The sequence below is a fragment of the Thermochaetoides thermophila genome (assembly GCF_000221225.1).
Source record: "Thermochaetoides thermophila DSM 1495 unplaced genomic scaffold scf7180000011815, whole genome shotgun sequence".
Classification (NCBI taxonomy): domain Eukaryota; kingdom Fungi; phylum Ascomycota; class Sordariomycetes; order Sordariales; family Chaetomiaceae; genus Thermochaetoides; species Thermochaetoides thermophila.
The window spans coordinates 800,039-827,958 of NW_006383031.1; the positions used below are offsets into that span (position 1 = coordinate 800,039).

The 27,920-nt window shown below is 51.9% G+C and overlaps 7 protein-coding genes across 7 annotated transcripts; 3 read left to right on the forward strand and 4 right to left on the reverse strand.

Annotated features, from left to right (window-relative positions):
- Window positions 1-571: 571 nt before the first annotated feature.
- CTHT_0018380 (uncharacterized protein) lies at window positions 572-2,530 on the reverse strand (the record flags this gene model as incomplete). The annotated part of the gene is made up of 3 exons (XM_006692270.1): window positions 572-670; window positions 886-2,340; window positions 2,399-2,530. The coding sequence occupies 3 exons, from the start codon at window positions 2,528-2,530 to the stop codon at window positions 572-574; spliced, it is 1,686 nt and encodes a 561-aa protein (XP_006692333.1).
- Window positions 2,531-3,229: 699 nt separating this feature from the next.
- CTHT_0018390 (uncharacterized protein) lies at window positions 3,230-6,298 on the reverse strand (the record flags this gene model as incomplete). Its single annotated transcript, XM_006692271.1, has 3 exons — window positions 3,230-3,270; window positions 3,443-5,862; window positions 5,919-6,298. The coding sequence occupies 3 exons, from the start codon at window positions 6,296-6,298 to the stop codon at window positions 3,230-3,232; spliced, it is 2,841 nt and encodes a 946-aa protein (XP_006692334.1).
- Window positions 6,299-10,235: 3,937 nt separating this feature from the next.
- Window positions 10,236-13,857, forward strand: CTHT_0018400 (uncharacterized protein; the record flags this gene model as incomplete). The annotated part of the gene is made up of 8 exons (XM_006692272.1): window positions 10,236-10,617; window positions 10,670-11,410; window positions 11,470-11,777; window positions 12,345-12,542; window positions 12,639-12,905; window positions 13,026-13,138; window positions 13,194-13,377; window positions 13,438-13,857. 8 exons carry the CDS (start codon window positions 10,236-10,238, stop codon window positions 13,855-13,857), a joined length of 2,613 nt encoding a protein of 870 aa, XP_006692335.1.
- A 2,996-nt stretch (window positions 13,858-16,853) lies between these two features.
- Window positions 16,854-18,194, reverse strand: CTHT_0018410 (uncharacterized protein; the record flags this gene model as incomplete). Its single annotated transcript, XM_006692273.1, has 2 exons — window positions 16,854-17,855; window positions 17,925-18,194. The coding sequence occupies 2 exons, from the start codon at window positions 18,192-18,194 to the stop codon at window positions 16,854-16,856; spliced, it is 1,272 nt and encodes a 423-aa protein (XP_006692336.1).
- A 3,142-nt stretch (window positions 18,195-21,336) lies between these two features.
- Window positions 21,337-22,146, forward strand: CTHT_0018420 (uncharacterized protein; the record flags this gene model as incomplete). Its single annotated transcript, XM_006692274.1, has 1 exon — window positions 21,337-22,146. The coding sequence occupies one exon, from the start codon at window positions 21,337-21,339 to the stop codon at window positions 22,144-22,146; it is 810 nt and encodes a 269-aa protein (XP_006692337.1).
- Window positions 22,147-22,615: 469 nt separating this feature from the next.
- CTHT_0018430 (uncharacterized protein) lies at window positions 22,616-23,373 on the forward strand (the record flags this gene model as incomplete). The annotated part of the gene is made up of 3 exons (XM_006692275.1): window positions 22,616-22,791; window positions 22,933-23,080; window positions 23,218-23,373. 3 exons carry the CDS (start codon window positions 22,616-22,618, stop codon window positions 23,371-23,373), a joined length of 480 nt encoding a protein of 159 aa, XP_006692338.1.
- Window positions 23,374-24,643: 1,270 nt separating this feature from the next.
- On the reverse strand, window positions 24,644-26,389 carry CTHT_0018440 (uncharacterized protein; the record flags this gene model as incomplete). The annotated part of the gene is made up of 6 exons (XM_006692276.1): window positions 24,644-24,675; window positions 24,744-25,147; window positions 25,224-25,426; window positions 25,493-25,648; window positions 25,706-26,119; window positions 26,183-26,389. 6 exons carry the CDS (start codon window positions 26,387-26,389, stop codon window positions 24,644-24,646), a joined length of 1,416 nt encoding a protein of 471 aa, XP_006692339.1.
- Window positions 26,390-27,920: the final 1,531 nt, after the last annotated feature.

Below are 27,920 nucleotides of genomic sequence, written 5' to 3' on the forward strand. Positions count from 1 at the left end.
TGAATTATTGGGTATCTATCTTTGCAATTGAGACTACCTGACTGCTCGAATGAAATTAACACCGCTGTAAATACCATTGGATTGTCAGAAATTCTGTTGATGAAGAGTTTCTGACTAATAGCACAATCCAACACATCTCTATCGCGCCCAAATCAGATAACCGTCTTTAGCGACAAGGCAGGCAGCGCTCACAGTGCGAGACTGACGTCATAGCACCACAACGCGCGCCAGGGTCGGGTCGGCAGCAGGGTTCTTCCGATCTTAATACCTGGCGCATCCCGAGAGGGTGCTAGACAAAGACGCTGGCTGTGATCCCGTCTGTTTCTCATTGATGGATGTAAAGTTCTAGAGGTACAGCTGTCAAGCAGGTAATAGGCTGATTCCTTCCATCCCTTACTGGTACTACTATCTTGTCAGAAACATGTCATCTTAGACACTCTGTTATTGGCCCACCGGGTTCTTAACAGCCGTTGGACTGGCGATGACCAATCGGTTCCTTGCATCATGCAATATGCACGTGGTCAAAAGATGGGCTCAAGAAAGGTTTTTAGGAGCGATACGAACGGCTGTGTTAGACATCTAGGCTACCAGCCACCATCCTGACCACAGCTGCGGCGGTCTCAAGAATGGTTTGTCCGCTGAGTGTCTCCGGTTCCAGACTCGAGAGGGCCTGAGTTGTTGTATTCTGGATAAGGAAAGGAATCGAACGGAAGGACATACAGATAGAAACGGCCTTTTCCCACCTTGACAAATAATTCCTCGCCATCCAGAGCTCCTGATCCTGAAAGTCCCATGAAATGCCACAAGCTCGAGAAGAAACCCCTCCCAAGACCGACGCCATCAAACTATAGACCGCCTAACCCCCGAACATCCACAACCTCTCACCCTCGGCAAACTCTCCTCATCCTCACCCCAACCGTCACCATCCCTTCCCGCAACATGCTCCATACATGTGCCAGTCTCCCCACGACCGCCGCTAATAACCTTATCCCTCATTCTCCCTGTCGCCTCAGCCACCCCATCCATCCTCCTCCAGAAAGCGAGCTCCTCCTGAACACCAGGAGCAGTAGTTGACCGCTCCCTTCCCCAATACCTTCCCTCTGCCTGGTAACTCCTTGGTTCCGGATAAAATGCCCACCCGACCGGCGGCGGAGGGGGTATCTGAATCACGGGTGCTGGGTAACCGCCAGCCGGTTCAGCCAGTCGGCTCCGTTCTTTGTAAGGCGGAGGCCTCTCCATCATCTCTCGCTCCGACTCCAGCGAGGGGTGCCTACAAGCTTTTCTCTCGCGCGCCACAACCGGTTCTAAGTCCCCAAAGTACCCATCATACCCAGCCGAATTATCCTCTGTCCCATAACAACTCTCCTCCGACATCCTCCGATTCCCATCCCCTTCCAACAACCCTGTCTGTGTCTCCAAACTCCCCGTCATCGTCATCCCCCCTCCGCGCGGCGAAATCACCCTCCACCCTGTCACCCTCCCCCCACTCCCTATCCCCGACCCCCTCCAACTGGTCCCATCCCTCCCCTTCCACAACTCCATCACCTTCTCGTAAACCTCATCCACCTCCCTAGTATCCCTACACTCCGGCAAGCACTTCTTCCCCCTCCTCTCCCGCTCAACCGCCTGCCTCGTCTTAACCCTCAACTCTCTCACCAACTCATACATCTCCGCACACCATTTGTAATTCTGGCTTCTCCCCTTCCATGAGTAGACCATCAGCTCGAGCTGCTGACACAGACTGGAAGTGCGCTCCGTGAGGGGAGATTTCCGTGCAGTCTCGCCGAATTCTTTCGCTGTTTCGATGAGCAGGGTGCGGAGGGAGGAAGGGGTTATGTAGGGCAGGCGGAGGGGAGGTCGGGCGGTTTGAGAGGGCGAGGTAAAGGAATCGGGGCTGGGGTTGGGAGTGGAGTTGAGGGAGGAGGTGGTGGTAATGTTGACGACGGGGGAGACCGTGTTTCGCATGGCCGGAGAGGCAAGTTCGGCGGGGGTTGGTCGTGAGATTTGGCGGAGGGGGGAGAATCTGCGGGAGATTGGTCTGGTGCTTGTGACGGTGGGGGATGGTGATGTATAGGAGGATGGCGGAATGCGTGGAATGGGCCTGGGGATGGGCCTGGGTCTGGCTGTTGTTGAGGAGAAAGCATGTTTTTGGATGGCAGGCTGTGAAGGATCGTCCTCTTGACTCCTCTGATTGGCTTGGTCTTCATCGGAAGATTGCGTTCTGCCAGCGGTACGATCGTCATCAAGTTTGGAGTGACTATCAGACGTAGAGAATTGCTCATTGTAGTCGTTGGTACGGTCAGGACGAGCCGCAATCTCATTCAGCTTGGCAACGGCTGGCTTCTCAGGCGTTAGTTTATCTGAGCACTCATTAAGTGAGAGGTGTTCGATGACTTACCACTGCGATCTTGCTATTAGCCGGGCCAATTCTGGGAGACAAACGAGGAGTGTCCGGGAGGGAGATCACGGAGAAGCGGTCTGAGATCTCCTCCCAGTCTTCAGAGAGGCTGGGGCTGTGAGATCTTGCCATAGTGGATAATTATCAGGTTGAGGTTTAACCGGTCGTATGTATTAGGTTCACAAGATTGTAAGTGATTGATGGCTTGAGAACTGCAATAAATCAAAGATGTAGAGTGGACAATTTAGTTGAGGGAGCTCATCCCCTGATATGACTTTCTACAAGCTCTTCCTGGAGGAAAGACGATCAGAGAATCGCGGTGATCGATTCAACCGTGAGAACTAAGTCAAAGTGTCAAGAAAACTGCCGCATGTTATGACCTCAAAACGCGGAAGAATCAAGAGCCCCCGCATCCCGTCCCAGGCCAGGGAGCTCAACTTTCCCCAGCGCTAGGCCCCCCATCCCTGAGATGACCAATCCCCTCCCCTTCCTCCAGAACTCAGCCTCACTTTGCGCGGCCTCTGCCACCTGAAACCCCCTAGAATGAGCCAGTCAGGTTGCGATGCACCATCTTGGCTGCCATTTCCGTCGCACCCCCCGGGTGTGTAAGACACTTCTGCTGCGCTACAAGCTGAAAGCAGCGAGTGGTCGCGGAACTGGTTAAGGGACGCAAGCAAAGGACATGACCCCGCAAAGTCAGATAGGGTCTTGGCGGATCCACATTTAGGGCAGACAGGTCGATCACGTGATGGAGGAGTGAGGAGTGGGTGAGGTGGGGTGGAGAGTGCAAAGAAAGCTGCTCAGAGTTTCTTATCAGCGTTCAAGCTCGAGTTACGACGAGATCTCCAAAGCAAAGATGATATTTTGGCCGACTGAAGTTAAAGCACCGTTTTAGCCAACATCTAGAATCTCTTACATACTTCGTTCTCTAACCGGAAAAACACTTGTGGCGAAATCCAAACTTTAAATTTCCTAAACTCAACCTCCAACTTCCCTTCCTCTTCCTCTCCTCCCCCCCCCCCCACAAAACACAAAACTACAAACCTCTCAAATCCCCCATCAACTCAACTCTCCCTTCCACCCTTCTAACCTCATACACCCCAACGTTCCCCGCCGCATCCCCGACAACAAGCCACTTTCCATCTCTTGAAAACTCAAATACGCTCAATGCGGTAGACGTAGCCGCACTGCCCCCTTTCTCCTTATGATTGACATTCGCATTGGGACTCTCCAAGTTAGCAAATTGTCCCCCAAGCCCAACAAATCCCTTCTTTTTAGCAACTTCCGGCCACCTCCAGACATCCTCCGGCGGATTGTGTGGTACGGAGGAGAGATCAATGATCACTGCCCTGCTGGTGGTTGCGTCGAAGTAGGCTAGGAGTTGGCAGTCCGGTGAGATACATGCGTGGGCGTGGAGGGGAATGGGGAAGAGGGAAGTGGTATTGGTTGAAAGATGCCAGATCAGCACATAGCGATTGTTTGCGTAGAGGTGTGGGTTTTTGGGGGCTGATGGACTGTGGATGGGACTGGGTTGGAGGATGTGCTTTGAGAGAGAAGCAGATTGCGCGACTGTGGCGGGATCGCGTGCTGGAATCCAGACGGAGATGGCTCTGTCGCCGTGCGCGACGAGACAGCACGGGAGGGCGGTTTGGAGGGCGGGGTACTCGGGGACGCAGACGCGGTACGGTTTGTGGCGGGAGTCGTCTGTCAAGGTGGCTGAGTGGTAGGGAGATGGACCATGAATGCGATGAGCGGCCGACTTTGGTCGCATGTGCCATGCGATGAGTATCGTGGTGTACGTCCGAGGATGATCCCCTGGACGAGGACCTGCAGCTGCTACGAGCATTGGGGGATCAGAGTTGTAGGCAAGGTCAGGGAACTTGGGAACGAAAGGTAGGCCGGCCTTGAGAAACTCAATGGACTGATTGGGGTCCTCAACAAAGATTTGCCTTCCCCCGGGGTGATAGGAGAGGAAGTACCGATCGATGCGATCAAGCTTCGGCCGGTAGACGGCCAACGGGGCGTAGTTGATATGAAGCGCGTCGCGAGAGGCCGATGCCCAACGGTACGCTTCTTCGATCACCTGCACGGGCTTTCTTGAGCTGATACTACCCTTGGCGAAGTTGTAGATCTCGAGAGTAATGCCAAAATGCGTGCTGATGCCGATCAGTGACGCAGCCTCAGACAAGACCGCATGGCCGCGGACAAAGTATTCTCGTGATCGTAATCGCGGCTGGACGTAGGATGTGATCTTGACCGTGTCGTGTACAATGTTCTTCGAGAGAGACCATATCTTCACCTGCTTGTTGGCATGCTTGGTGACTAAAAAGCCCGCAAGAGGAGAGGTATCGATGTGGACAACCTCATTCCCCTTCCCCTTGGCCTTGTCCACTAAATGTCGAACAGGAACAAGCTGTATGCGAAACTGGTGTGGGCTGGCTGCTGTTGGGTCGAATAAGGTCAACTGGTCCAAGTGGCCTGTGCCGCTAAGAAAATTTCCAATGGTTGAGACTGTGTAAATAGGAAGGGCACGTCCAGATTCTAGAGGCGTTGGTGTTAGCGAATAATCTGCAGCACGTGCAGAGAGTTGTGGCGACATTGGAGTCTGGACAACGAAGCTTAGACTGGCCGTAGAAGAGGCTGAACGGGTAGGGTAATACGCAGTCACGGGGGTTTGGAGGATAGAGCCCCGAGAGATCGACGATGCTTTAGGGGCGTCTGCATCGAATTCGCCGGTATGTGCTGATGGAGCAGAGGAGCTAGCCAGCGTCTCCCTTGACAGCTGTGAAAACAATGCTGTGCTCGGAGCTCCAGATTTTGACCGTTGATGACTCTGGAACAGTCTTTGCTGAAAGGTGAGCCCCTGGTGTAATGGCTCGGACTGAAATGAGTAAGAACCCGGCTGCATCCTGTGGACTAGCCAACTCGAAGTGCGCACGGCTTCCGTTGACAAATGACGCTCATTAACTGGAAGTACAGGGGACTCGGGGTAGCCAACGGAACTCTGTCGTGGGTCGAACTGTTGAGGCTCCTCGTAAAAGTGCGGCTTGGTTGAAAGTAACGGAGTGGAGTGCTCATAATTTCCGTCGCTGCCGTCACGACGGAGATGATGCTGATTACTCTGGGCTAGTCCATTGTCTCCGGCACCTCGAAGTTCCGAGGGTAATGGATGGTTGGTAAAATATTGAATAGACGGCTGTCCTTTGAGGCTTATTACACTCAGTCTTGCCCAAATCTCCTTAGAGCGCCTGCTGGTTGGGGAGACGGGAGAGAGCTTGACAGTCGGGGTTTGTGCTGATGAAGGTTGAGTATAGCTTAGAACTTCCTGGAGGTAGAAATCAAGGGCTAGATGGACATCATCGTCAATGAACTTTACCGACGACGCATTACTCTGAATCTGCTCGACAGTGCTCGCGATTGTGTCTTGAATCGTCTTTGCTTCGCTTGAATCACGGATGGAAAGCCTGCATTGAGGTAAGAATCTAAGGTAGGGGTCACTGCATACTGGTCGGACACATACAAGGTAGCAACATCAAGCACCAGGGCAAGCGCTTCACGAAAAATTGCAATACTGCTACGACAGTTTGCCATCTCCGTGCGGCCATATGTAACCCATTGTTCTGGTCCGGTATACTTCCCCAGGACAGCGTCGATGTGTATAAGGGCATTGCCACAACACTCCAGTACGAGCAGTGTCTGGGACTGCAGTGATTCTGGGATCGCAGGCTGCTCTTTGATTAGTTCAAGGAGAAGACGGAGGTCGGACAAGTCATGGTTGACTGGGGCTAGATCCGCATGAGACAGGAGCACGGAGCGAATGAACTTTGTGATGATGACAGATGTAGAGGTGATGGCCGAAATAAGATACCCGATTGGCCGGGAGATCGTGAGAGACTCCATGATAGTTTAGTATGCACGAGAAATTGACCTAGACGTGAAGATGTCCCTTAATGCAGGTTGGCTCTAGAAATAATGACCGGAGCATCCAATGAAGTGACATATAGTGGATGTTGTTTTCGATACCGCAGCGAAGACATGTCGAGTGCTCCTAAAAGACACTCTTGAGTATGGCTGAAAGAGTCGTTCTTAACAAAAGCTTATCGGTTCTAAGCTGTTGTCTTTGTTCCATCCCCAGCAATGTGCAGCGAAACAAAGGATCGACAAAGGGTAGGCTGGATCAGGAACATGTGGCGTTCCCGGCTTCCCAATGAGACTCGGTGAGGCAAAGTCAGCGATGTCTTTGCTGAGAATAGACACAAGCCTGGATATTCAGCCTAGCTTTCAGATAAGCCTGGCCATCAGTGTCCATAACTTAACCAGGGGACACGCAGTACTCAGGCCAAGCAAAAGGCTTACCGAGATCTTAGATGCTGTTGAAGGAGAAGTCGGTTGACTGAGCAAACATTGGATCCCATGAGTGGAAGAGTGTGTCATCGTCGGTCATAGAGCTGGCTTCTAAGGCGCTGTTAGAGAATGCGGGTCCAAGGGTTCCGCTGACGACTTCAAAAACCTGATCCACAGCGCTTGGGAGGTATTTGCTCGGTTCCATGGCTGACTATTGTCTGTCTAATTTGACTGATGAAAAGCCCAGGCAAGGATGCTAGCGGCGGAGCTTTTCGTTGGCAGCAAATTGTAGGCCGCAGGCTGTAGTTAGGACAGGCTCGCATTTGCATCTGATAGGTGTTGATCAAGGACGTATGGAACTTCTTCTGGAAGCCTGGAATCCTGGGGGCTGAATTCCAATGGCCGCTTAATGCTGTCTAAGGTAGACTTGAACTTTTTCGTATTTGTTGCAGTGCGCTTGCTTGCGCTTTGAATGGTCTGGACCCAGGTGCTGTGCTCAAGTTCGTACCGGACGTTACAACGCCGCTCATGCCATCAGCATCGTGACTGCTCTCGCCGTTGCTGAAACCCGGAGAGCGAGCTATTGCGGAATTTTGTTTCAAAAACGGATTCACAGTGCGTCGGAGATTCGCAAGATGTTGATCAAGTTTCCTCATGACAACCTGGCTAAGCTGCGCGTTGATCCTGGCACTTGTCCATACTTCCCCCATTTTCTCCAGAATAGCAAGTACTTTCCTGAAGTTATCACTACTCCGAGGCCGAAATATGGGAATCCGGCTGAGGCGCCACGTTCGGTAGGCTACGCCTAATGACAGGGTAAGTGCACAAGGAACAAAAGGCATGGAACAGAGGTTGTAGTTGCTGACAACGCCGATAATCCGGTTGGAGGAGTGAGATCTCCTAGTATTCTTGCCATTGAAAGGCGGGTGTTGGTAGTAAGGACTTGACACAGGATCACATTCAAGGGCCGTACGAAAACGACCGCGCGGCATGCGAGCAGAGAGGACGCAGATGCCGTAGTTGAGGACTTCGAGGGTGGCTAGGCAACTCTGTATCTGTTGATTTGGCAGTTGGTCCTAGACTCTTCAAGAAATTTCTCCGGCTTTCTGACAGCCTCAACTTCAAGGATGACACGCTCAAATACAAGTACCGAAACCTTGGGCTCCGGCCTGTATTGTTTAACGACCTGATCAAGGAGGATGATCAAGGATATGAACAGTCTGAAGCTAGGCGGGTCGCATTTCTCTGGTGCCGGAATTCGCACGGAGTCATAGTTATGGAACAAGATTGGCCTTCCCGAGGAAACAGCCAGCAATCAGTCAATGGCGTGGAGGCACTTGAAGATCCGCCCCGAAATGCCCTGGTCGGCGGTGGGATAAGGCTTCTTGGCTTTAGTGAGAATATCGAGGTGAATGCCAAGGGTATGAGCAGGGCTGACAAGTTTGAGGAGAAGAGACATTGGCTCGAATCTTTCGGTGGCCTTTGACGGCTGCCAGAACGAAAGATATTACTGCCATGACTTGGAGCCGCAGAACGAAGAGGAACTGAATTTTTGTGTGCAGTTCGTCAAGCTTGTGAATGATGAAGTTGGTTATTCCCTGGATTAACTTATCGAAGGGAACACGTGACGCTTTGAGAAGGTGTCTCTAAAGGTAAGACAGAGGAGAGCCCCAGGGTCAGCGCCAGCAGCCAGGTAGATTATAGCCTGTACAAGCTCACGTAGGGGGCGCTCTTGCGGCAGCTCAATGAGGGTTGTTTTGTCAAAGATAGGGAGTATTGGGTGGATTTTCTCCAGATAGAGTTTCTTAAGACCTGCTAATCCGTTTCAGATGGCAGAACCTTCTGTGCAAGTACACAGTTAAGTAGTGTTTTGGCGAGCTCGGCAAACTTTGCCGTGTACTGTATGGGGACAGTGAGCCTATCCCGTCCTTGCAAAGAACAGACAAGGGGGGGCTGGAAGTGTCCATCGAGGTCGTAGAGCCCTCCCTTTTATGTGAGTTACTGCGGTCAAGGTGCGGATAAACCAAAGGTAGGACGCCGACATAAGCGTTAGGCAGTTCATCATCTTGGGCGCCGGCGGCCACGGTGACGAGCGCCATAGTGGCCTCCAAAAGGATGTCCTCTGGGTTTGTATCACCAAGAAACGACGGTGCAGGCTCCATCGATGTTGGCCGCCGAGTCCCTTGGGCTGCTTCACCAGACTTGCTATCAGGTTACGTGTCAGTATCCTGGTGAAAGAAGTTAAGCAATCGAGCAGCGGCATCAGAGGCATCCTTGCCGGATTCATCATCCTGGTGATGATACCGTTTCTTTAAGCTTAAATGTTAGCCTTAAATGGTATGTAACGTTGTGAGAGGCAAGTGATTCTCTGCATGGTGTTTCGCGACTCAGCACGCCGCGTCCCTTACGCTTCCTGCAGTAAAAGCATGCGTGATGAACCTGCTTCCGCTTGACGTGCAATCCTTCGGTTATCACGCTCGACAAATTTTAGCTGTGGACTTCGAGTACCATTGGCAGCCATCGTAAGCGTTCGCAAGAGCAACGAGACGCCTCAATGGTGATCAATCCTCTCGTCGAAGGAAACAATAGCCCGTCAGATCTCTGAATCCCCAAAAATAGGGCCGGGCTCCTCTGAGCCACGGCGAATCCCAATCTTTGCAGTTAAGGCCAAGCTCTGCGCCGACTGCTCCATCTTGATAACGGCGTCGGAGTTGAGGAACCAATCTAGCTACGGCATTGGCCGAGAGCCAAGAAGTTAATTATTGTGAAGACAACCAATCAGAAGTATGCTTCCAGTTCCACATGGCTCTCGATGTGGGTCCAATCAAACCTTCCTTTTTCGGTTACCGCCATTTTCCTTTTTTCCTTCACCTTCATTCAAGAAGTTCCTTCCGTTGTTGTGTGTTTCATTTACAGCCTCTGTTTCCTTTTTTTAAGTAATCGAAGTCAATTAAAGGAAACTTGAGTCCACGAGCATCTGGAATGGATCAAATCCTAGACAAAGTGTGTCCTCTTTGTTATTTTGGGCCCTCAAGCCCGCTAAAGCGATGACGTCGTTTTCCTGACTACCACTGACTGCGCAGCCGGTCATTTCGGCCATCTTCAACCTCATAGGAAAGGTTTGAAGTTTTAATGGCTTGACTGGTGTCTTTGAATTCTATGAAAAACCTACTGCTTTAATCTGGATCTCAATGAAAAGCACAGCTCCTACCATCAGGCTCGAAGGGCCATATGTGGACGAAACCCCCAAAGCTCCTGGTCAATCTGGCTCGGGAGCACATCCTCGAATCCCTTCGAGCTTCTAAAACGTTACAACTCTGAACTATATGAATGAAATTCAAAACTTCTCTGGCCACAACAATTAACTTACCCAAAAATGATGGCTCAAATGCTCTGCAAAAGGGGCCTAACGGCATGCCCTCGCAATTTTCTGGGACATGGTTGGTTAATGCGGCATGCTACCATCACACGTCATGCCACTTCGATGGCTTCCATGACCACTAACCCGAGTACCAAGCAAGAGGGAGATATCTCAAGTATTTTTGCTTCCCTCTCAGGAAAAGAGACGTCGCCTCTGCCCGATCGGTTCCGTGAACTCAAATTGCGCTTGGTCAAGGGCCATGAGAACGCTGTCATCGCAAGCTGGAAGCGTCTACTTGCTGTCCTGCAAAAGGAGACTGAAGCCATTGCTCTGTATGGGCCTTCCATTATTCCAGAAGTCAGGTTCAGCCATCTTTCGGAGGATCTCGCGGCGAAGAAGCAGGCAATTGAGAAACGTGGTGCTGCAGTCATCCGCGGTGTGATCAGGGAAGACCAAGCTAGGACATACAAGTTCGAGATTGAGGAGTACATTCGCCAAAATCCTCATACCAAGGGTTTGACTTCCCCTTGCTTCTTCTTAGAGACCCTTCACTGATTCCTTTCCAGGCTTCCCATCCTCCAACCCGCAAGTCTGGGAACTCTACTGGTCCCCAAGCCAAATCCGAGCTCGCGCCCATCCCTCCCTCTTAGCCACACAAACCGCCCTCATGACAACTCTTTGGCATTCCTCCAACCGATCTGCCCCGATCTCGTTTCGTGTTCCCCTAACGTACTGCGACCGCCTTCGTATTCGCCAACCAGGTGACGCCCGGTTCGCTTTAGGCCCTCACCAAGACGGAGGGAGCGTTGAGCGCTGGGAAGAAGATGGATATGGCCGTGGTAAAGTGTATGATGCCGTCTTCCGCGGGGAGTGGGATCACCCTGAGAGGGGATACGATCCTTATGATGCAGCTGGACGCATCCACGCCGTAACGGACTTGTATGGTGGACCTGGGGCATGCAGTATGTTTCGGGCTTTCCAGGGGTGGTTGGCAATGAGCGAGTTGAGGCCTTGGGAGGGTACATTGATGGTTGTACCGATCGTGAAGGAGGCGGAGGTGTATGTTCTTCTGAGGCCCTTCTTTAAGGCTGTGAAGAGCCTTGAAGAGGTTGGCAGGAACAAGTATCTGGACGAGGACAACTGGGAATTTACCGGAGGAGAGAAGATGGGAAGCGAACTACATGGTTCCGTTCCGGGGCTTTGCCAGGAGCTGAGTGATGAGTTGCATCCTCATCTTAGGCTTGACAAGAGTCTGGTGAATATCCCGGAGGTGAAGCCAGGAGACTATGTCGTGTGGCATTGTGACGGTAAGTCTTTACCCCTATCTAACACAATGACTCGGAAATTGCTAACGACCAAATACCAGTGATTCATGCCGTCGACAAGAAACACAACGGCGCGTCAGACTCAAGCGTCCTCTATATCCCAGTCTGTCCCACCACTGAGGGGAACGCTCGTTATGTGGCTCGTCAACTGGAAGCCTTGCGACAAGGAACTCCATCACCGGATTTCCCTGGGGGAGAAGGAGAATCTCGTCATGTTGCCCGTGGGACAGTCGAGTACGCCCAAAAGTGTTGTGATACTCTTGGGCTTCAGGCCATGGGCCTTAACAAGCTTGTTCCTGTTCAGGGTGACTCCCCAGGAGGAGCAGAAGCTGTGAGGAGGGCGAATGAGGTATTGGGATGGCAGTGACATGACCACTCTAAACAACCAATCTTTGATGGGAATGGGAATATCGCCAGAATTCTCACCAGTTGCGAGGGCCCAACTAGATTCCGAAAGGTTTCCAGCTAGTGCCATAGATCTGGTCGAATGAATAAAAACCCGGTTTGGTCATACCATTCTCGACTCCTTCACTAATTCTCCCACCTTATTACCATACTGCTGGAGGTGAACCTGCCGTGAGCAGATTAGAACGTACTTAGATATGAAGCCATGACGTAGGCAGGGGCCCAGTCAGAGGCAGCACACTTCTTCTCCGGGGAAATTGCATCATTAAGGACGCACTGACGTGCTGTCTGCATATAGTCTACCACCCACCTCATCCCCATGGACGAGCAAAGCTCTTAGAACAATATCCTCACAGATCTTGTACAACATTCAGGGGTTTTTGGTTGTCAACTCGCCTATATGCCCTCACTAATTCCGCGATCTTTATCCCGCAGCTGCTGGGCGTGCACTGTTACTCATTGTGATCACCGCAGGATCACAGCTCAGTTAAGACACTTGAGTACATCACAGCCCCATGCCATGGCAGCAGAGGAATTACCCAGCTTCCCCTTCAAACGGGCATCCGGACTCGATCCTCCAGCGGAATTTGCGCAATTACGCAAGAATAACCCTGTCTCCCAGGTCAAACTGTACGATGGAACCGCAGCATGGCTGGTGACGAAGCATAAGGACGTCTGCCAGGTAGCCACAGATGAGCGTCTGTCAAAGGTAAGCCCAGTCCTGAAGTCTAGACCACATCTCTCGGTTTATCTCCTAGACCAGCACTGACCTTGATCGGGTCCTGTACCCCTCCCCTTCCAACAGGAACGTCGAAGACCGGGCTTCCCCGAGTTCAGCGACGGCGGCAAGCAAGCCGCAAAACAGCGCCCAACCTTCGTCGACATGGATGCTCCAGACCACATGCGGTATCGCAGCATGGTGGCGGGCTGGTTCACGCCCGAGCATGTCGCATCGATGCAGCCGTACATCGACAAGACTGTCCAAGACCTGCTGGAGCGGCTGCGGCATAAGGGGTGTGCCGATGGGCCAGTGGATTTCGTGGAGGAGTTTGCGTTGCCAGTGCCGTCATATGTATGTGTCTTCCGATCCAATAAACGATGATTGTGATTCGTGGTTTTCCCCTGCATTGGGCTGAGAGGGGGTTGCAGATGCACAGTGTTGGTGCTAGGCTGACAATGGAGCTGATGCAAGATCATCTATACTATGTTGGGTGTGCCGTTTGAAGATCTGGAGATTTTGACGAAGCAGAATGTGGTTCGCACGAGCGGAAGCTCGACCGCGAGGGAGGCATCTGCTGCGGCGAAGTGAGTGCTGGCAGCGAGATGGAAGGAAAGGTCATGATTAACTGACTATTGACAGTGAACTCCTTCGCTACTTGAGTGACCTTGCTGACAAGAGAGCTAAGGAGCCAAAGAACGACATCATCAGTCAGTTGATGAAGGAACAGGTAGAACAGGGGAAATTATCAAAAGAAGATGCAGTCCAGATGGCGTTTCTGCTCCTGGTTGCTGGAAACGCAACCATGGTGAACATGATAGCCTTGGTAAGTCCCTGTTTGCCACTTCTCGCTTGAGAGACTGGAAAAACCCTGATGTTCTCCCAGGGCGTAGTAACCCTGGCCCTACACGCAGAAGCCCAACAAGCTCTGAAATCCGACCCCCCCAAATGGGCTGGCCCCTTCGTAGACGAGCTCTGCAGATATCACACAGCTTCAGCAATGGCGATGCGCCGCACGGCAAAGGAAAACCTCACCATCGGCGGCAAAGAGATCAAAGCCGGGCAGGGCATCATCGCGTCCAACCAGTCGGCCAATCGCGACGAAGACGTTTTCGTCGACCCGGACCGCTTCGATATCCGCCGTAGTTGGCCCGACCAGGATGCGCTGGGCTTCGGATACGGCCCACATCGCTGCATTGCCGAGCATTTGGCTAAGGCCGAGCTGAGGAGCGTGTTTTGTAAGTTCAGTTCTTACTTGCGCACTCGCCCCTTGCTGCTTTACCCCAAAGCGGCGGAGATCGCTTGACGGGGAGGGCATTCGAGAGGAGCGCAAGGGGTTAGAGAGATGTAGAGACAAGGGAGTAAAACTAAAACTAACACGGGCTCAGCACATTTGTGCGGAAGCCTTCCGAGTATTCGGCTCGCAGTGCCTATTGATAAGCTGGAGTATAGTCCGCTGGACCGGGACGTTGGGATTGTAAAGTTACCTGTGTGGTTTTGAGCGAGAGTTAGGGAGATCGTGAGATCTGCTTACATGTAGATCGCAAGTCAAGGTCGGCCGAACTTGCTTCTTGGCCAGACCCTCACTTTCATATCAACAAGTATGTTGCTCCGCTGGCTTTTATATAAGAAGTTAGTACCATAAATACCAAGATACTCAGATGAGGTAAACTTGCGATTCACTTAAACATAAAAGGGCAAGAGATACAGGTCATGTGAGGTTACTTAGGAGGTATGAACGCTAACGATCTAGTATGCATTACCAACAGCCACACTACTACCTTACAACCCCGGTTAGACTGCTAGTGTGGGCTTCTAATTTCCAGGAGAGATGTCAAGTGACCGGCGAGCTTTTCGGATGCTTCGCTTCAACGTTAAGCTCCTCTTTGTCTCAAAGAGGGTTTTGTAAAGTTCAAGCTGAGAAACTGGGAATTAATTGAAAACCTTTCAAAGCAAAATCAAACGCCGACTACAGCCCATATGCCAGTTTATCCGCATGTCCCCATACTTGATGAGACTTAACCTAGATTGTGGCATCCCGACGGAAAATCCCGTCTCCCAAGGACCCAGATGTGTTGGTTGACTTGGCTTCCCCCCCTTTAGCGAGAACGCCGAGGAGCCAAGCCAACCACCAACATCCAGCCCAGCCGCCTAGTCCTCATCCCCGATCCTGTGCCGCACACTTGCGTCAAGATGCATCGTCTCGGCAGAGGTTGGGGGAAGGCGGGTTATCCCATCCGTATCCGCACCATCCATCCACACCTCGGCGCTGTGAGTGCGAGGGTTCCAGTAACCCTCCCTGTTGGTTGGGTCTTGCGGGCTTGAAGCCGGTTACCGGTAGACGGGGGACGGTGGGATTCATTCCGCTGTTCGTTCTAGGAGTTCAGTGTTCACATGCAGTGCAGAGTTGCAGACGTTCCTGGCATATAGCGGAGAGATTCTCAGCACCTGCAGGCTTGAAAGTCGCAGCAGCTAGGGTCTGGGTCTAGACCTGAAAGGGCGGCTGGAACTGCTGTGGACGTTGGACCTTTGGGACCTGCATCACATACATTCGCTGCAGACAATCTCCCGCATATGAATCAATATTTGCTGTGCGTGCAAGGCTGGAGAAAATGTTTGATGCAGTTACTGATGCAGATGCAAAAACACAGACACACACACACCTGTGACACTTCTATGCCGTTTGTTGTGATTGATGCTCCATTTACTACCCATATCCGCTTAGTTCGGAGTGACGACAAAAGACAACCCGGAAAATATCCAATACACCCGCTTCCGTGCCCCGCAAAGACAACTGACCTCATCTGCGGCCTGCAGCCGAATTCTCGAGGACAAAGGCAAACCGGGAATCCTCTACAGCTTTCGAATCCTCCACATCTATTTGCGGCAGGATGAGTGCCGATATAACCGAACAAGTGCTGACAGCCAACGGTATAGAGTTTAGATCATGTAAAGTGGTCTGACTCTCAGCATAAATCCCTTCGACCGTACTTCCGACCCCGCAAAATCGAGAAATCTCAGTCAAAACAAAAATCTCGATCCCATCTGTAGTATGAACTGATCACGTTCCAATGCAATGGAAAGCCCTGACAAAGAGGAGAACCAATGACAGGGTGTTTGCAGTGGAACGTAAAATGTAGGAAAGCTTTATTTAAGCGTGTGTGAGATGCCAACTCGTAACAGGATGTGAGAATTACAAAGTTTCAAGCCGTAACTTGCTGTTGATGAGGTTCGCACTTTGTCCGCAACTGCAACTCACCCAACCCACTGCCACACCACCACCAACCCAGCCACCAATCCGTTTTGTGTTCCCTCTCTTCCGCTGTTGTGAATGGCAACCAACACCCAACCCCAGATTTTCTAGACATCCCGATCTCGAACGTTCATAGCGTAAGCCACATGAACTCTAACTGGTGCGCATGCTGTCACGGTGGTTCTGTGGCGTTGTCCGACCGTTAGTGCGCTGGGTCAGCACCAGTAACGCCACTTCTGCGCACAAATTTCGTTCTTCTACTGAAGCCTTGATGAATGCCACGGGGAGCGCCACGGGTTTCGTGGCTTGTTCGCTTATTGAGGCGAGCGGAAACTGAAGCGAAATCCCTTGTCAATGAGAGAGGAAACTCCCCTCGTGGACGCCCTGCTTGAAAATCCGTGGCGCTGCACCCCTTTCTTTTTACCCCAGATTTTCCCCAAGCCATCCGACAGCCACCACGAGTCTCGGAGTCATTGACAATGCCGCAAAAAAAAAAAAGTAAAGAAAGGAAAGCAAGGGGCGGCACATATGTAACTCCAAAACTACAACAGTAGCAGTTTCATCTCTAGTTAACACCTCACAAGGTGGCCTTGTCCCTGACCCGTGCCGCACAATCCACGCGGATCTTCGTCAATCACTGTCTTGGGTAAAAATGAACAGGGAAGCTCTGGGCTTGTCATCCGAACTTTTTATGCCATGATCGGATTATTTTCACACTGTGCGGTCAGGAGATCATATAAGCGCAGCATTTATACCCACAGCATCCAAGCCAATCAGATCGCACAGGTGCCTGGCAGCATTAACATTCTCAAGGGATATCTATTCTAACTGACAGTAGTCCTGCACTGTATATCCAAACCCCTGACCAAGAAAAAACCAGAGATCCAAACCCTGTTCAACATAACATGAAGGACTAACAAAGGAAACCTAGCATTGACAGCTACCTAGAAATTACCTATGCCTAGCGACCGTTTGTCCATAGGATTTTTGGCTTTTTCAGCTGGTACACACAGCGAGCTATTAATAGATAGAAAACAATTGAGAACTAATTATACAGCATGCGCGGGGAAATGCTCAACAGAATGGTCGCGGGGCGAGTCGCGACCGTTATCCGACGAGCGCATGTCGGACGAGCGCATGCCCAGGGATTTGGTCGAGCCGTTGCGGCTCATGTCCGGCAGATCGATGCACGTCTCGTCATCATATTCATCCTTATCCTTGCGCGAGTACGTCTTAGTCTCCACGCCGCCTTTCTGCGTCCTGCTGAGCGTGCCGATGCGGTCACGTGAGGCCATCGTCACACCGTTGGTGCTGCGATCGTGGATGTAGTAGCCTGAGCGGGCAGCGCGCGAGCCGGTCTGCGTGATGTTGACGCCCATGGCGGTCAGGCAGCGCTGGAGGATACCCTTTATGGCGGGCACGCAGGCGGCAAGCAGGCTAAGGTGCTGCTCGAGGGCAGTCCATGTGCAGAGGCGCACGCTGTAGGCCCATGAAACTTCCGCATCCTTGCCATAGTTCTGGATCTCGATGGTCTTGATGATGGACGAGACGCTGGCTAAGATACCCATACCCATGAGGACACAGACAAAGATGCGTTCGCGCAGGGGGCGGTTAAGTTTGCGGAGGAAGGTGGCCGGGGCGAAGGAGAGGAGAACGTCGGTCGTGATGTTGATGGCGGAGCCGATGTTCGACACGGCACGCTGAACTTCGTAAGAGACGCACTTGCCCTCACCGCTGAGAATCAAAGAAAAGTCCCAAGCAGCCCTCAGGGGGCGGCAGCAGATGGCGGTGTTGAAGAGAACATTGCCGACGCCGTAGACTGTTTGGATGGCTATGATGCTGTAGAGAAAGATGCGCCATCCGAGCTTCTTGCCCTGAATACGAAGGAGGGTGAGGGCGATTGAGATCTTAATGGCGGTCATAGACAAGCCCCAGATACCAATGGCGAGCCAGGAGTTCTTCATCGCGTACATGCTGCGGTCCCAAGAGATCTCGCCAGGTTGAAGGATCATGGTCGGGAATAACATGGCCCAGTTCGTACAAGTGAGGATCTTACAAAGTGCGGGATTAGCATTGCTTCCCAGCAACCTTCAGACTCCAGTCTCCGAGCATATACTTACAAAGCCGATTACGATGAAGTAGTCATCCAAGCCGACTTTCCATACTGGCACGACTCGCTGATAGATGCGAGTCACGAAGCTAAAGGTGCACAGGGCCATGAGCACAGCCGTCACGCCGACGAAGGCCTGGGCGAGTGTGGCGGCATGAGGAGTAATTTCTATGGCCGGCCAGTCAATGACAGTCGAGTTGCCAGCACCTGTGGCAGTTGAGTTGAGACCGGTCGTGGCATTGGTGGTCGTGACATCGAGCCCGTCTGCCGCTGACGCCATGGTGGCAGCTTAGGAGAGCCGAACGACAACGAGTAATCGACGACGAGGCTTGCGATAGCAGATCCTGGGCAGACTCGGGGGTGGTCGGCCTTTTTGAACAGGTGGAGGCATCCGGAACCGTCCAGCTGGAAGGGGATGCAAGATGTGAAGTGTTGGGTCGGGAGCCCAGCTTTCAGTTGGAAGTATTGTAAGTATAGGCCCTTGTTTACGATCTGATCTGAGCCATCTCGAAACTCAGGGGTCAAGCGCTCCCGGGGCCGTGGGAATGCATATGTATGTTGGTTTTTTGGTAGTATATCGCTGCAAGGTTGGGGAAACCTCACACACCAGGGCTGTAAAGGTCATAACCTTGGTCCCTGTCAATGTGGTACTGGATTGAAGATTTTTTGTTGTCCGCATCTTTACTGCTACGCAGTAAGAGGGAAAGCAATTCGAGCCTACGTGCGTTTGGCGCCAAACCCAAAGCGAAATTTCCTAGGAAGAGCAATGGTCTGATCTATCTGCATCCGCGGTTCTCAAGGCCCGATCCCCGTATCTGGGTTATCCCGGCACTGTACCGAATTTGACCAAGCGAGCGGCATGTTCTGTCTTGGGAGAGCTGGGGATGGGGGGTCGAGGTGGGAGTCCAGCGATGAACCCGCTACGGACGCAACGCTGATTCTGAACTTGTCAATTCCCCCGCTCCGAAATGGACGTGTTGGCTGGGCAGGTCTCCAGGGCCCCTGTCCCTAGTCCGACAAGCCTGGCAAGCCCCAGAACGCCCCAGAGGGCGGCAGTGGCCCAAGAAAAGTTCTGTAGCCGAAAAGATTTCAAGCTCGAGGCATGGGGGTCACTGGGCGGGGGTGCGTCAACCTTTCTTCACCCACGCCCCTGGCTCGGCTGGAGATGCATGGTGCAGCGGCCCGGGAGCCGAGTCTGTGCTAGAGATGTCGCCAACGTTGCTTGACATATACTCACATATATGTACTACATACGGTGGCGTTTCTCGTTACCGCTTCTGCCAGGGGCTTTCAATGCGGTCGGCCATGTTGACATTAGTGTACTTGTCAGAGATGGCAGCGTCTGGATGCCCTTCACCAGCCTCTCAGTTGGCCGTGAGCGACAATGCTGAACATTTTGCGGTGGCTTTGATTCTGAGGCCTAACCCAACACCACATGAGGGACGTGCGCCTGCAGTCGCTTGTCACAGGCGAGACTCCGGAGAGACAGGACGCCAGCGAACGTTGATAATTGGTGGTCGCGGTGATGCCGGCGCGCCAACCCAAGAGGGCATGGCGTAGATCTTTCGCATGGTGTCTTTTCCTTCCCCGTGGCCTTGATCCCTGGTCGGGTTTGTGTTGAAGCAACGAAAACTTGAAGCTTTTCCCGAAAGGGCAAAGTAAAGAATGGTGAAATCCATCGGCGAGATCCTACAAAGACCTAACGCCAATCACGGCAATCAGCTCCCGAGGCTGCGGATAGAGGACAACCCTCAAGTGAAGGTTTCACTGACAAAAATTTCAAGGGAAAGGATCAACAGCTGAGCGTGAGGGGAAACCCAAGGTCTAGATGCCGGGCAAAGTTCCTCCTACGTCTGTGGCTCTCGTTGCCATCACACCGATGAACCAGGGCCCAGGCTGTTGGGAGCAGTCATGTTGCCACAGAGCGACATGCGGATGCGAAGATGGGGAAAGAGGATCCGGGCAGTGGCTTGCGAGGCTGCAATCGACCTGGGGAAAGGCTGCAAGCTGGTTTCATTGGGCGGACTGGTCGTAGGTTGCGAGGTTTCATGGCGCTGCCGAGAAACTTCAGAAACCCTGGGTCTTTTGTGGACGATTGCAACTTTCTTGGTCCTTTGGCCCACCACTCATATCCGCCGGGCCGTTGCAGCGTCGAGAGACAGGGGAGAATGCCGCGCTGCGTTTCTAGGAAGCCAGGAAAGGGAGTCTGCAAGGCTTAAAATCAAAGACGGAATGAAAATGTGAAGATCGAGGTCGAAATTGACAGCTTTGCAATTGTCGTCGTCACAACGTTAGCCCAGCACCCACAGCACGCTAATGTAGCGCGAATCTTGTCTCCGGAACTTTTTTTTGCGCGCTTATTTCAATATTAACGTATTGAGGACATTGGAGAATTATCAATGCTTAGTCTCCAGCCGGACTGCGATCCGCGGGAATTGAGTTTGATCGGTTGCGGCCAACAAAAACTTAAATTAAGGGCCAAACCCTGAAGTGGTAAAATGCGTGCCGGTAGATGGGCAACTGCCGTCGGAATCTGTGTTCTACATTGGTGCCCGGAGTCGGACCCACTGCCAACTGACTCCCGCTGGCAGCTTCTGAAGCTCGAAATTTAAGTGGAAGCTACGTTTTGTTGAAAAAAATTCTCCTTCCTGTTCTGCAAAATTGCGGGCAAGAATGCAACATATATGCTCCAAAGGGGGCGACCGCCAATCCATTGCTCCCGATTTCTAGGGCTCTTATTTATCTCAAGTCATCTTCAAACAGAAATGATATAAATGATACTGTCCAGCTCCGATGTCTCCTCTCTAACCTCAAAAGGAGACCAGTTCCGTCAAACCAACACGAGTACGAATTCTTTGGAATTGCCACTTACGCATGCAGCCTCGGGGGTATTCCAGAATATATGCTCGTATGGTCGCTGCCCGTGTTTCAACTGCTGGATTCAACTCGTTTCAATGGGCTCCTCGGCTGTATCGTGATGTTTCGCGGTGTTTGGGGCTCGGCCGTCTCTCAGCAGGTGCAAAACTGTGGAAGGCTGGAACCTGGCAGATAAGATGCGGGGTTGCTCCGGGGCCAGCTCACCGAGTGGGCCGATACAGTGTGTTAGATGAGCCTTCATCAGATGCCATCGGACCAACATTCTGGATGTGAAACCCCTTCCAAACATCCCAATGGCCCAAAAATAGGGCAGTGTAACAAGTGCAACTCTAGCAACCCTAGAAGCACACCGCTTATCTAGAATCGGCGTGATCGGATTCGGAGGAAAAGCCTTCTTTCAACAACGTCAAAGCTCCTCCCGCCATAGTCTCTAGACTACCTACAGGCCCTACAGTGCCTATACTGATCCCCTCACGCCACTTCTACCTCCATAACCACCTCTAGCTGCTCCTCTACCGTAGCTACTAACGCCCCAGCCTACCATCATGGCAACCAAGCCCGCCACGGCCCGTATCACGGTCTCCTTGCGCGACATCGCCCAGTGCATAGATCACTCACTACTTCAACCAAGTTTGACGGACGCCGAGGTCGAGGCCGGCCTGTGCATCGCAAAGGAATATGGCGTCGCTGCTGCTTGCATTAAGCCATACTGCATTCCTGCTGCGCGCAAGGCCTTCGCCGGATCTAGCGTACGCGTCTGTGCTGTGATCAGCTTCCCCCATGGCAACTCGACTACGTCCATCAAAGTAGCCGAGGCCAGGGAGGCCGTGCAAGCTGGGGCTCACGAGATTGATATGGTGGTCAATATGGGCAAGGTCTTGGGGGGTGATTGGGATTATGTGCGCGAGGAGATTCGCGCGGTTAATGACGCTGTTACGGGCACTCGTGTTGCGGACGAGCCTGATGGGGAGACGGGCTTGCTCAAGGTCATCTTTGAGAATGACTTCCTCCAGGACGAGCACATTGTACGACTCTGCCAGATCTGTACGGAGCTGCGCGTGGCTTTTGTGAAGACCTCCTCGGGTTACGGCTTCGTTAAGCAAAGGAATGGCATGTATACCTACAAGGGCGCGACCATCCCTCACCTCAAACTCATGAAGGAGCATTCCGGTCCTGAGGTCCAGCTCAAGGCAGCCGGAGGCATCAGGACGCTGGATGAAGTACTCGCCATCATGTCCTTGGGTGTTTCCCGCATCGGGTGCTCGGCAACGGTGGCTATCCTGGAGGAGGCAAAGCAGAGAGGCATCACCAACGAGCCAACAGAGGTCGAGTTTTCTTTTCCCGAGGAGTCCTGACGAATCGTGAGTTCATGCTGGATCTCATAGGCGCTGAGATCAAAATGTCTGAGGTGTTATAAGGCCATAGAACGCAGCCCCAAACCCATGTGGACGCTTGTGGCGTCGGCTGTAGCGTCCCAAGAGCCGACTCGGAGGGGACAATGGCAAGCATTCACAGTCATCCCGTGTCACCTGTGATGAGGGACAATATCAAGAGATCCTGAAGACCAATACTATGCTCCCAGCGTTCACATCATCATCGTTTGTTTTTCTTTCTCCTCGTTCACTTCGCGCTCTATCCTTGCATTGGTTGGTAAATATCGACCATCTATCTCGTTTCCGGTATTTCATGATGGCTACATGGCAGGCTTGCGTTCTCCACGCTTTCCAGAGCATTAGTAATTTTTCTTCGTTTTCAAGCGCTTTGTGCAAAGCTGCTTGAATCGTCCAGATGGCTTCAGTTTTCCCAGACGGCTGGCCCATGAAAATGTACTGGGCCGTTTCGTCCAGCATCTATGCCTGCGACCCGTCAAAGACCGCGGTCATTGATTACGATGCCATCACTTGGCCAACAGAGGAGGAACGCCGCGAGCGCGAGAAACACTATGATGAGATCGCGGCGGATTACTATCATCTGGTCAGCCAGTCGTATGAGCGTGGATGGTGTGTGCTCTCCTCCTAATATTGCATCAGCCATGCAATTGAAACAAACTAGGAGCCAACTCTTCCATTGCTCACTCATCCACCCCGGCATATCCATCGTCGAGAGTCAGCAGCAATACGAACGCCAGTTCGCCGAGCTAGCCGGCTTGAAAAGGGCATGCGCGTCATCGACCTCGGCTGGGGTCTCGGCAATCCAGCACGCAATACCGTGCTCTACATGGGCTGCGAGATCGTTGGTGTCACAAACAGCCTGTGGAATGTCGAGCGCGGCACGCTGTTGGCCAAGCTGGTGGGGATGGAGCATTCAGTTACGACTGTGCCAGGCTGATTTTTTGGTAGGCCTGAGATGCATTCCTGTTGTGAACTGCTAATATGGCTTTGGAGAGTCGCTGACCAGATGGCTTTGTATCGGAATGTACCAAACAGGAACTCCCCTTCCCCGACGCTTCCTTCGACGCAGCCTACTTCATCGAAACGCTGTGCTACTCGCTCAATTTGGAGCTTGTCTACCGCGAAGTTGAGCGCATGCTGAAGCCGGGTGCACTCTTCACCTTCCGGGACTTCACCATGACCGAGAAGTGACCTCCAGACAATCGCAAGCATGTCAAGCTGAGGAAGCGGATCGAGTTCGAGAATGGGGTTACCAACATGTCATGGGTGCCGGATATGAGGGAAGCTGTTAGGAGGAGTGGTGTATTACTCTCTACTTTGTACCCCTGAACCTCTGTATCATGGATGTTAACGATTCAAAAGGCTTCGAAATTCACATAAAAGAAGCCCAAGTAATCCACTCGCACCCCGCCACCCTGTACTACAGGCCCGCGGACAACGTCTGGTGGGCGTTGCTCGTCCCCGATGGGCAGACTTCTGGAAGGTTGTACAGACGTCGCTTGTCGTCAGGGGCTGCATTGTTCTCATGCTACGCATTCTCATCTTACTGGGATGCGTGCCGTATGAGCTGAAGACTCCCATGGATTTGATGTGGTGTTGCAGAGCTATGACGATGGGCGGGAGGAAGGAGCTGTTTACGCCGTTGTATTTGTTTCATTTTAGGAAACCGGTTGAGGGGGATGGTGCTATCAATGAGGAGAGGAGTTGCGGGAGCGGGGGGTAAGGTGTCAGAGTTGGATGTGACGGGGGAGTGAAGGGAGTTTGGAGATTCAGGTTGAACCGGTTGAACCCTTGGTTTTGAGCCGAAGACCGTATATGTTTGGTTGATCCGCTGATACGGGCTGAAATGGGAGTTACTTGCTTGGCTATTTCATGAAAAGCTTTAATTCGTTTGTTGGTCGTGTCTTACTCTATCAAAAGTCATAAGTAACGGAGCAACCTCTATTAAGGGGTTGTCTATCTAGAAATGCATCTATGTTACGGGAGCTATGCAAGAAGACACTACACCATCATACTAATCTTCTTATCCTGAGATATTAGGTCTGGTGGGCATATGACCCGTGTTAATCAAAGCCAAGATAGATTGAGAACAAACAGAGCTCAAAACCAAATGATGATGCTGAATAATACTGGCCAAGTAAGTGTCCGCCGAATACATAGCTGGGGTCCAAAAAGAGAGAACAATGTGTCAATGTATATCGCATCAATATCGCATCAATGATGCCGAGAAAAAGTGAAGGTGGAACTAAATGCCGGCAATAACTAATGTACTCTCCAACGATTCAGTGGTTCCGGCAATATTGTGTACAAATTATATGTCCAGTCGGAACTTGACATATGACCGAACGATTCGGGAAAATCTCAGAGTGTATCAGGGGTCCATTCTTCTCTCACTACCATTCTACCCTGAATCTCTTCTATTGGCTTGCGAAAAAAAATGAATCCTACCATTGTCCGTTGTTTACATCTCAACGCCAGGCAGCTTGTCAAGCCCTGTTTTCTCGTCAGCATCCACATCAACACCAATACAGTTTCCACATCACAGGGGCAAGAACACTTACACTTATCATAATCCTCCCTAGCCGCCTGCTTCACAGTGCACCTCCGCGCCTCTTCAATGCTCTGGGTCCTTAGATTAGCGCACTGCGCGCCGAAGCAGCCTGCCGTGTCCATCGCGCGCTGCAGCGAGTCACCCTTCCACCCAAACACGTAGTCGCCATGCTGGCCCAGCCCCGTCGGGTCACCCGTTGAGAGGACGAACGGCTGTGATCCGTCCTCGGGCCACAGCGAGCGGTCGTTGAACTGAGTAGTGTCCCAGACGACTTCGTACATCAGCTGCGGGATGCGGACGGGGTGAGTGGATGGGCAGTTGCCTCCCAAAGACAGGAAGTCCGCGGGCCCGTTGACAGGGTAAGCAACGTGGTCTTGGTGGTTGGGAGTGTCGAGGTTTTTGCCGTCCCAGCAACTGGTTTCCTTGAGCTTTAGCACACAAGATCTGGGACAAGGACATACTTGGGGGTAGGATGGGGGACAAAACTCACGTAGGAAAGGCAATATTGGAGCGGATACCGCCCGGGCATGGCTTGTTCGGGAGAGCCTCGGTGTCGACGGCCGGGTCCATGCATGGAGCGCCGACGTCGCCGCCGAAGTTAGGGCCGGTGTAGCAGCGGTAGCAGTTCTGGCGCCGCAGGCGAGTGTCGGAGCGGGAACGCATGTTCGGATCGCCGACCAGCATGCGGAAGCCCTAAGTCCGTTAGCACCACAATTCTTTCCAGGTGGTTTGGTGACCCGGTGTGCTGGGGTTACGCACAGGCTTGAAGGCAGTGATCCGGCCAGGCTGGGCAGACACATAGTACACCAGAATGCCGCCCTGTGTCTGGGTGCTGAACCTGTCACCGAACTGGTAGGCGTGTCCGCCTTGGGGCACACGCTTGTAGCTGCCGTTGCGCGCACGGAAGTAGAGGTTCTGTTAAAGGCAGTGTCAGTGACGAATTACACCATGATACCTTGCCAGAGCACTTACAGCAGTCCAGTAGTTGGAAAAGTCATCCGCGAACGCGCAACTCGTGCAGGTAGCGTGCTCAGCAACATCATCCGTAGGCATGGTGACGTTAAAGGCGTTTCCGCCGACGATCTGGTGGATGTGTGGTGATGGGACCTGACCCGGGTTGACGAGGGGGTCGATGCGGTCGATGACAATGTTGGCGCAGCCAAAGCGAAGCATGGTCATCTGATTGAGACCGCCGAAGCCGAATTGGGGATAGGGGTTGGGCGAGGGCTCAGCCAGCGCCCGGGCCGCGAGGGCGAGCAGATAGGATATGTACCGCATCGTTAGCAGTTCCTTTGAAAATGTATGCAGACCGTCAGCCGGTGTTGGCAGGATTTCGAATAGCGACTTGATCAGTTTGAGGTGAGACAGCCAACCTTTGGGAGAAGGCTAGCAAGAAAACACAGGACAGCCTAGGTAGCCTTCGTTGGACAGGAGAAGGGGCAAACGCACGGCGCTCAGATCCCCTCTCCGATTTATAAGCCTCAGAGAAGGGAATCTTTCTCTATCCTGGTACTTCAGTAAGTCTGGTTCAACTGCCGTGGCAATATTGTAGATCTGAGTGCCGAGCCCACGCGTTTGGTGGCCGGTAGATTGGGCAATATCCATGTAGATGGTTGTCCGTATGCGGGAGCCTATCAGAGCTGCTGTAGCCGGCATTTTGGGAGTCTTGTGGCTTTGTGGGGTAAATGGGTAACATAGACGTTGACGATGATAATAGTGACTTTTACGGCAAATTCCCCGTCGACGAGTAAGAAGCGCGGAAAGCGACCCCATAGAAGTGGACAGCAGCCTAACAGAACGGCAAAATTGCGATAGGACGGGACAAACCTAAATAAAACACATGACACATCGCAAGCCAAAACTGAACAAAGAGTTGCCTCTTGGGGAAGCCATAAAAGATCGGGTAGAAGTTTTCGGGGGCGCTGGCATCGAAATATCAGGGATAGAGCATCCATCGGGAACGAAGGTTTCTTCCAGGAAGCTACTGCGATTTCGTTTGAACTTAATCGAATCTCTCTATATGATGCGAATGATTCGAACCATAAAATTCTTGTAGAGAGGGTAGATTGCTTCTAGTAAATTAGGATGCTTCATATCGTTCCAGTATCCGGTTTTCTCGCCTTTTTCCACTTCTGATTTGCAGCTTGCTGGAGTGTCGCAGCTCAGGCAATGAACTCCGCTATCTACTGGCACTCAGCCTTTCTGGGAGGTGACTACGCAGATAATGCATCCGCAATGCAATTCATGAAGAGAACGAAGGCAGAAACAAAAGGGGTTATATATACTCAACCTCTATGGTCCTTACCGTCTCTAATAGCTGGCCGATTGCTTCTCTAAGTTGCTGGAAGAAAGGACACATAAAAACAATGAAAGGAAGACTGAAGTGAAGAGAGAACAAAACAGCATATTTATATAAGAATTTCTAAGGAATTATCAGTTAACATCCCTAAATGGTAAGATAAGTCAGGATTTAGTTATCCTATCAATGGCATTGACCAGCACTCTAACCTCTTCAAGAACACAAGAACAATGGAACTACCCATTTGAGCTATGTTTCGTCAAGAGCATTTTCAGGTTTCTAGCCAGCATTGTTCTCCGTACCTTCTAGAGCTGTATTTGTCCATGAACTCCTGGCAGTCTGCCCGTTACTTGGCTCACCATTCCCAGGCTTCTCAGCTGCCTGACTGTTTCGATATTCTGAGGATCTTGAGATCGGCCTGCTCCTTCTCCTAGCCTCGCTTTCCAAGGTAACGTTCAAACACGTGACAGGTTTGATTGAGTGCAATGACGAAGTGTCATTGCACTGATCATCCTGGCTCCCTTGATCATCTTTCCGCATGGAATGCAGATTTTGTGCACCCTTTTCAGAACCTTCAACATTCATTGATGTTCTAGGATTTTGGCTTGTGTTTTCTTGATTCTCTGCAGCTTCAGACATTTGATGTTCTCCTGAAGTGCGCGGAGTTCCCGGACGTGAACCGTTTTCGGTTTCGCGAAGTCTAGATATAAGATCACGTATCACAGTAAGTTCTGTAGTGCTAATCGATGAACTGTCGCTGCTGGAGAGGCCTGAAAGCCGGCTATCGTTAGATAGCAACGATTCTCTAAGTCCTGAGGAGCTTTCGATGTCTTCAGCTAGCCTCTTCTGTCTTTGGCGAAACTCGATCTTGAACCAAGGAAACTGATT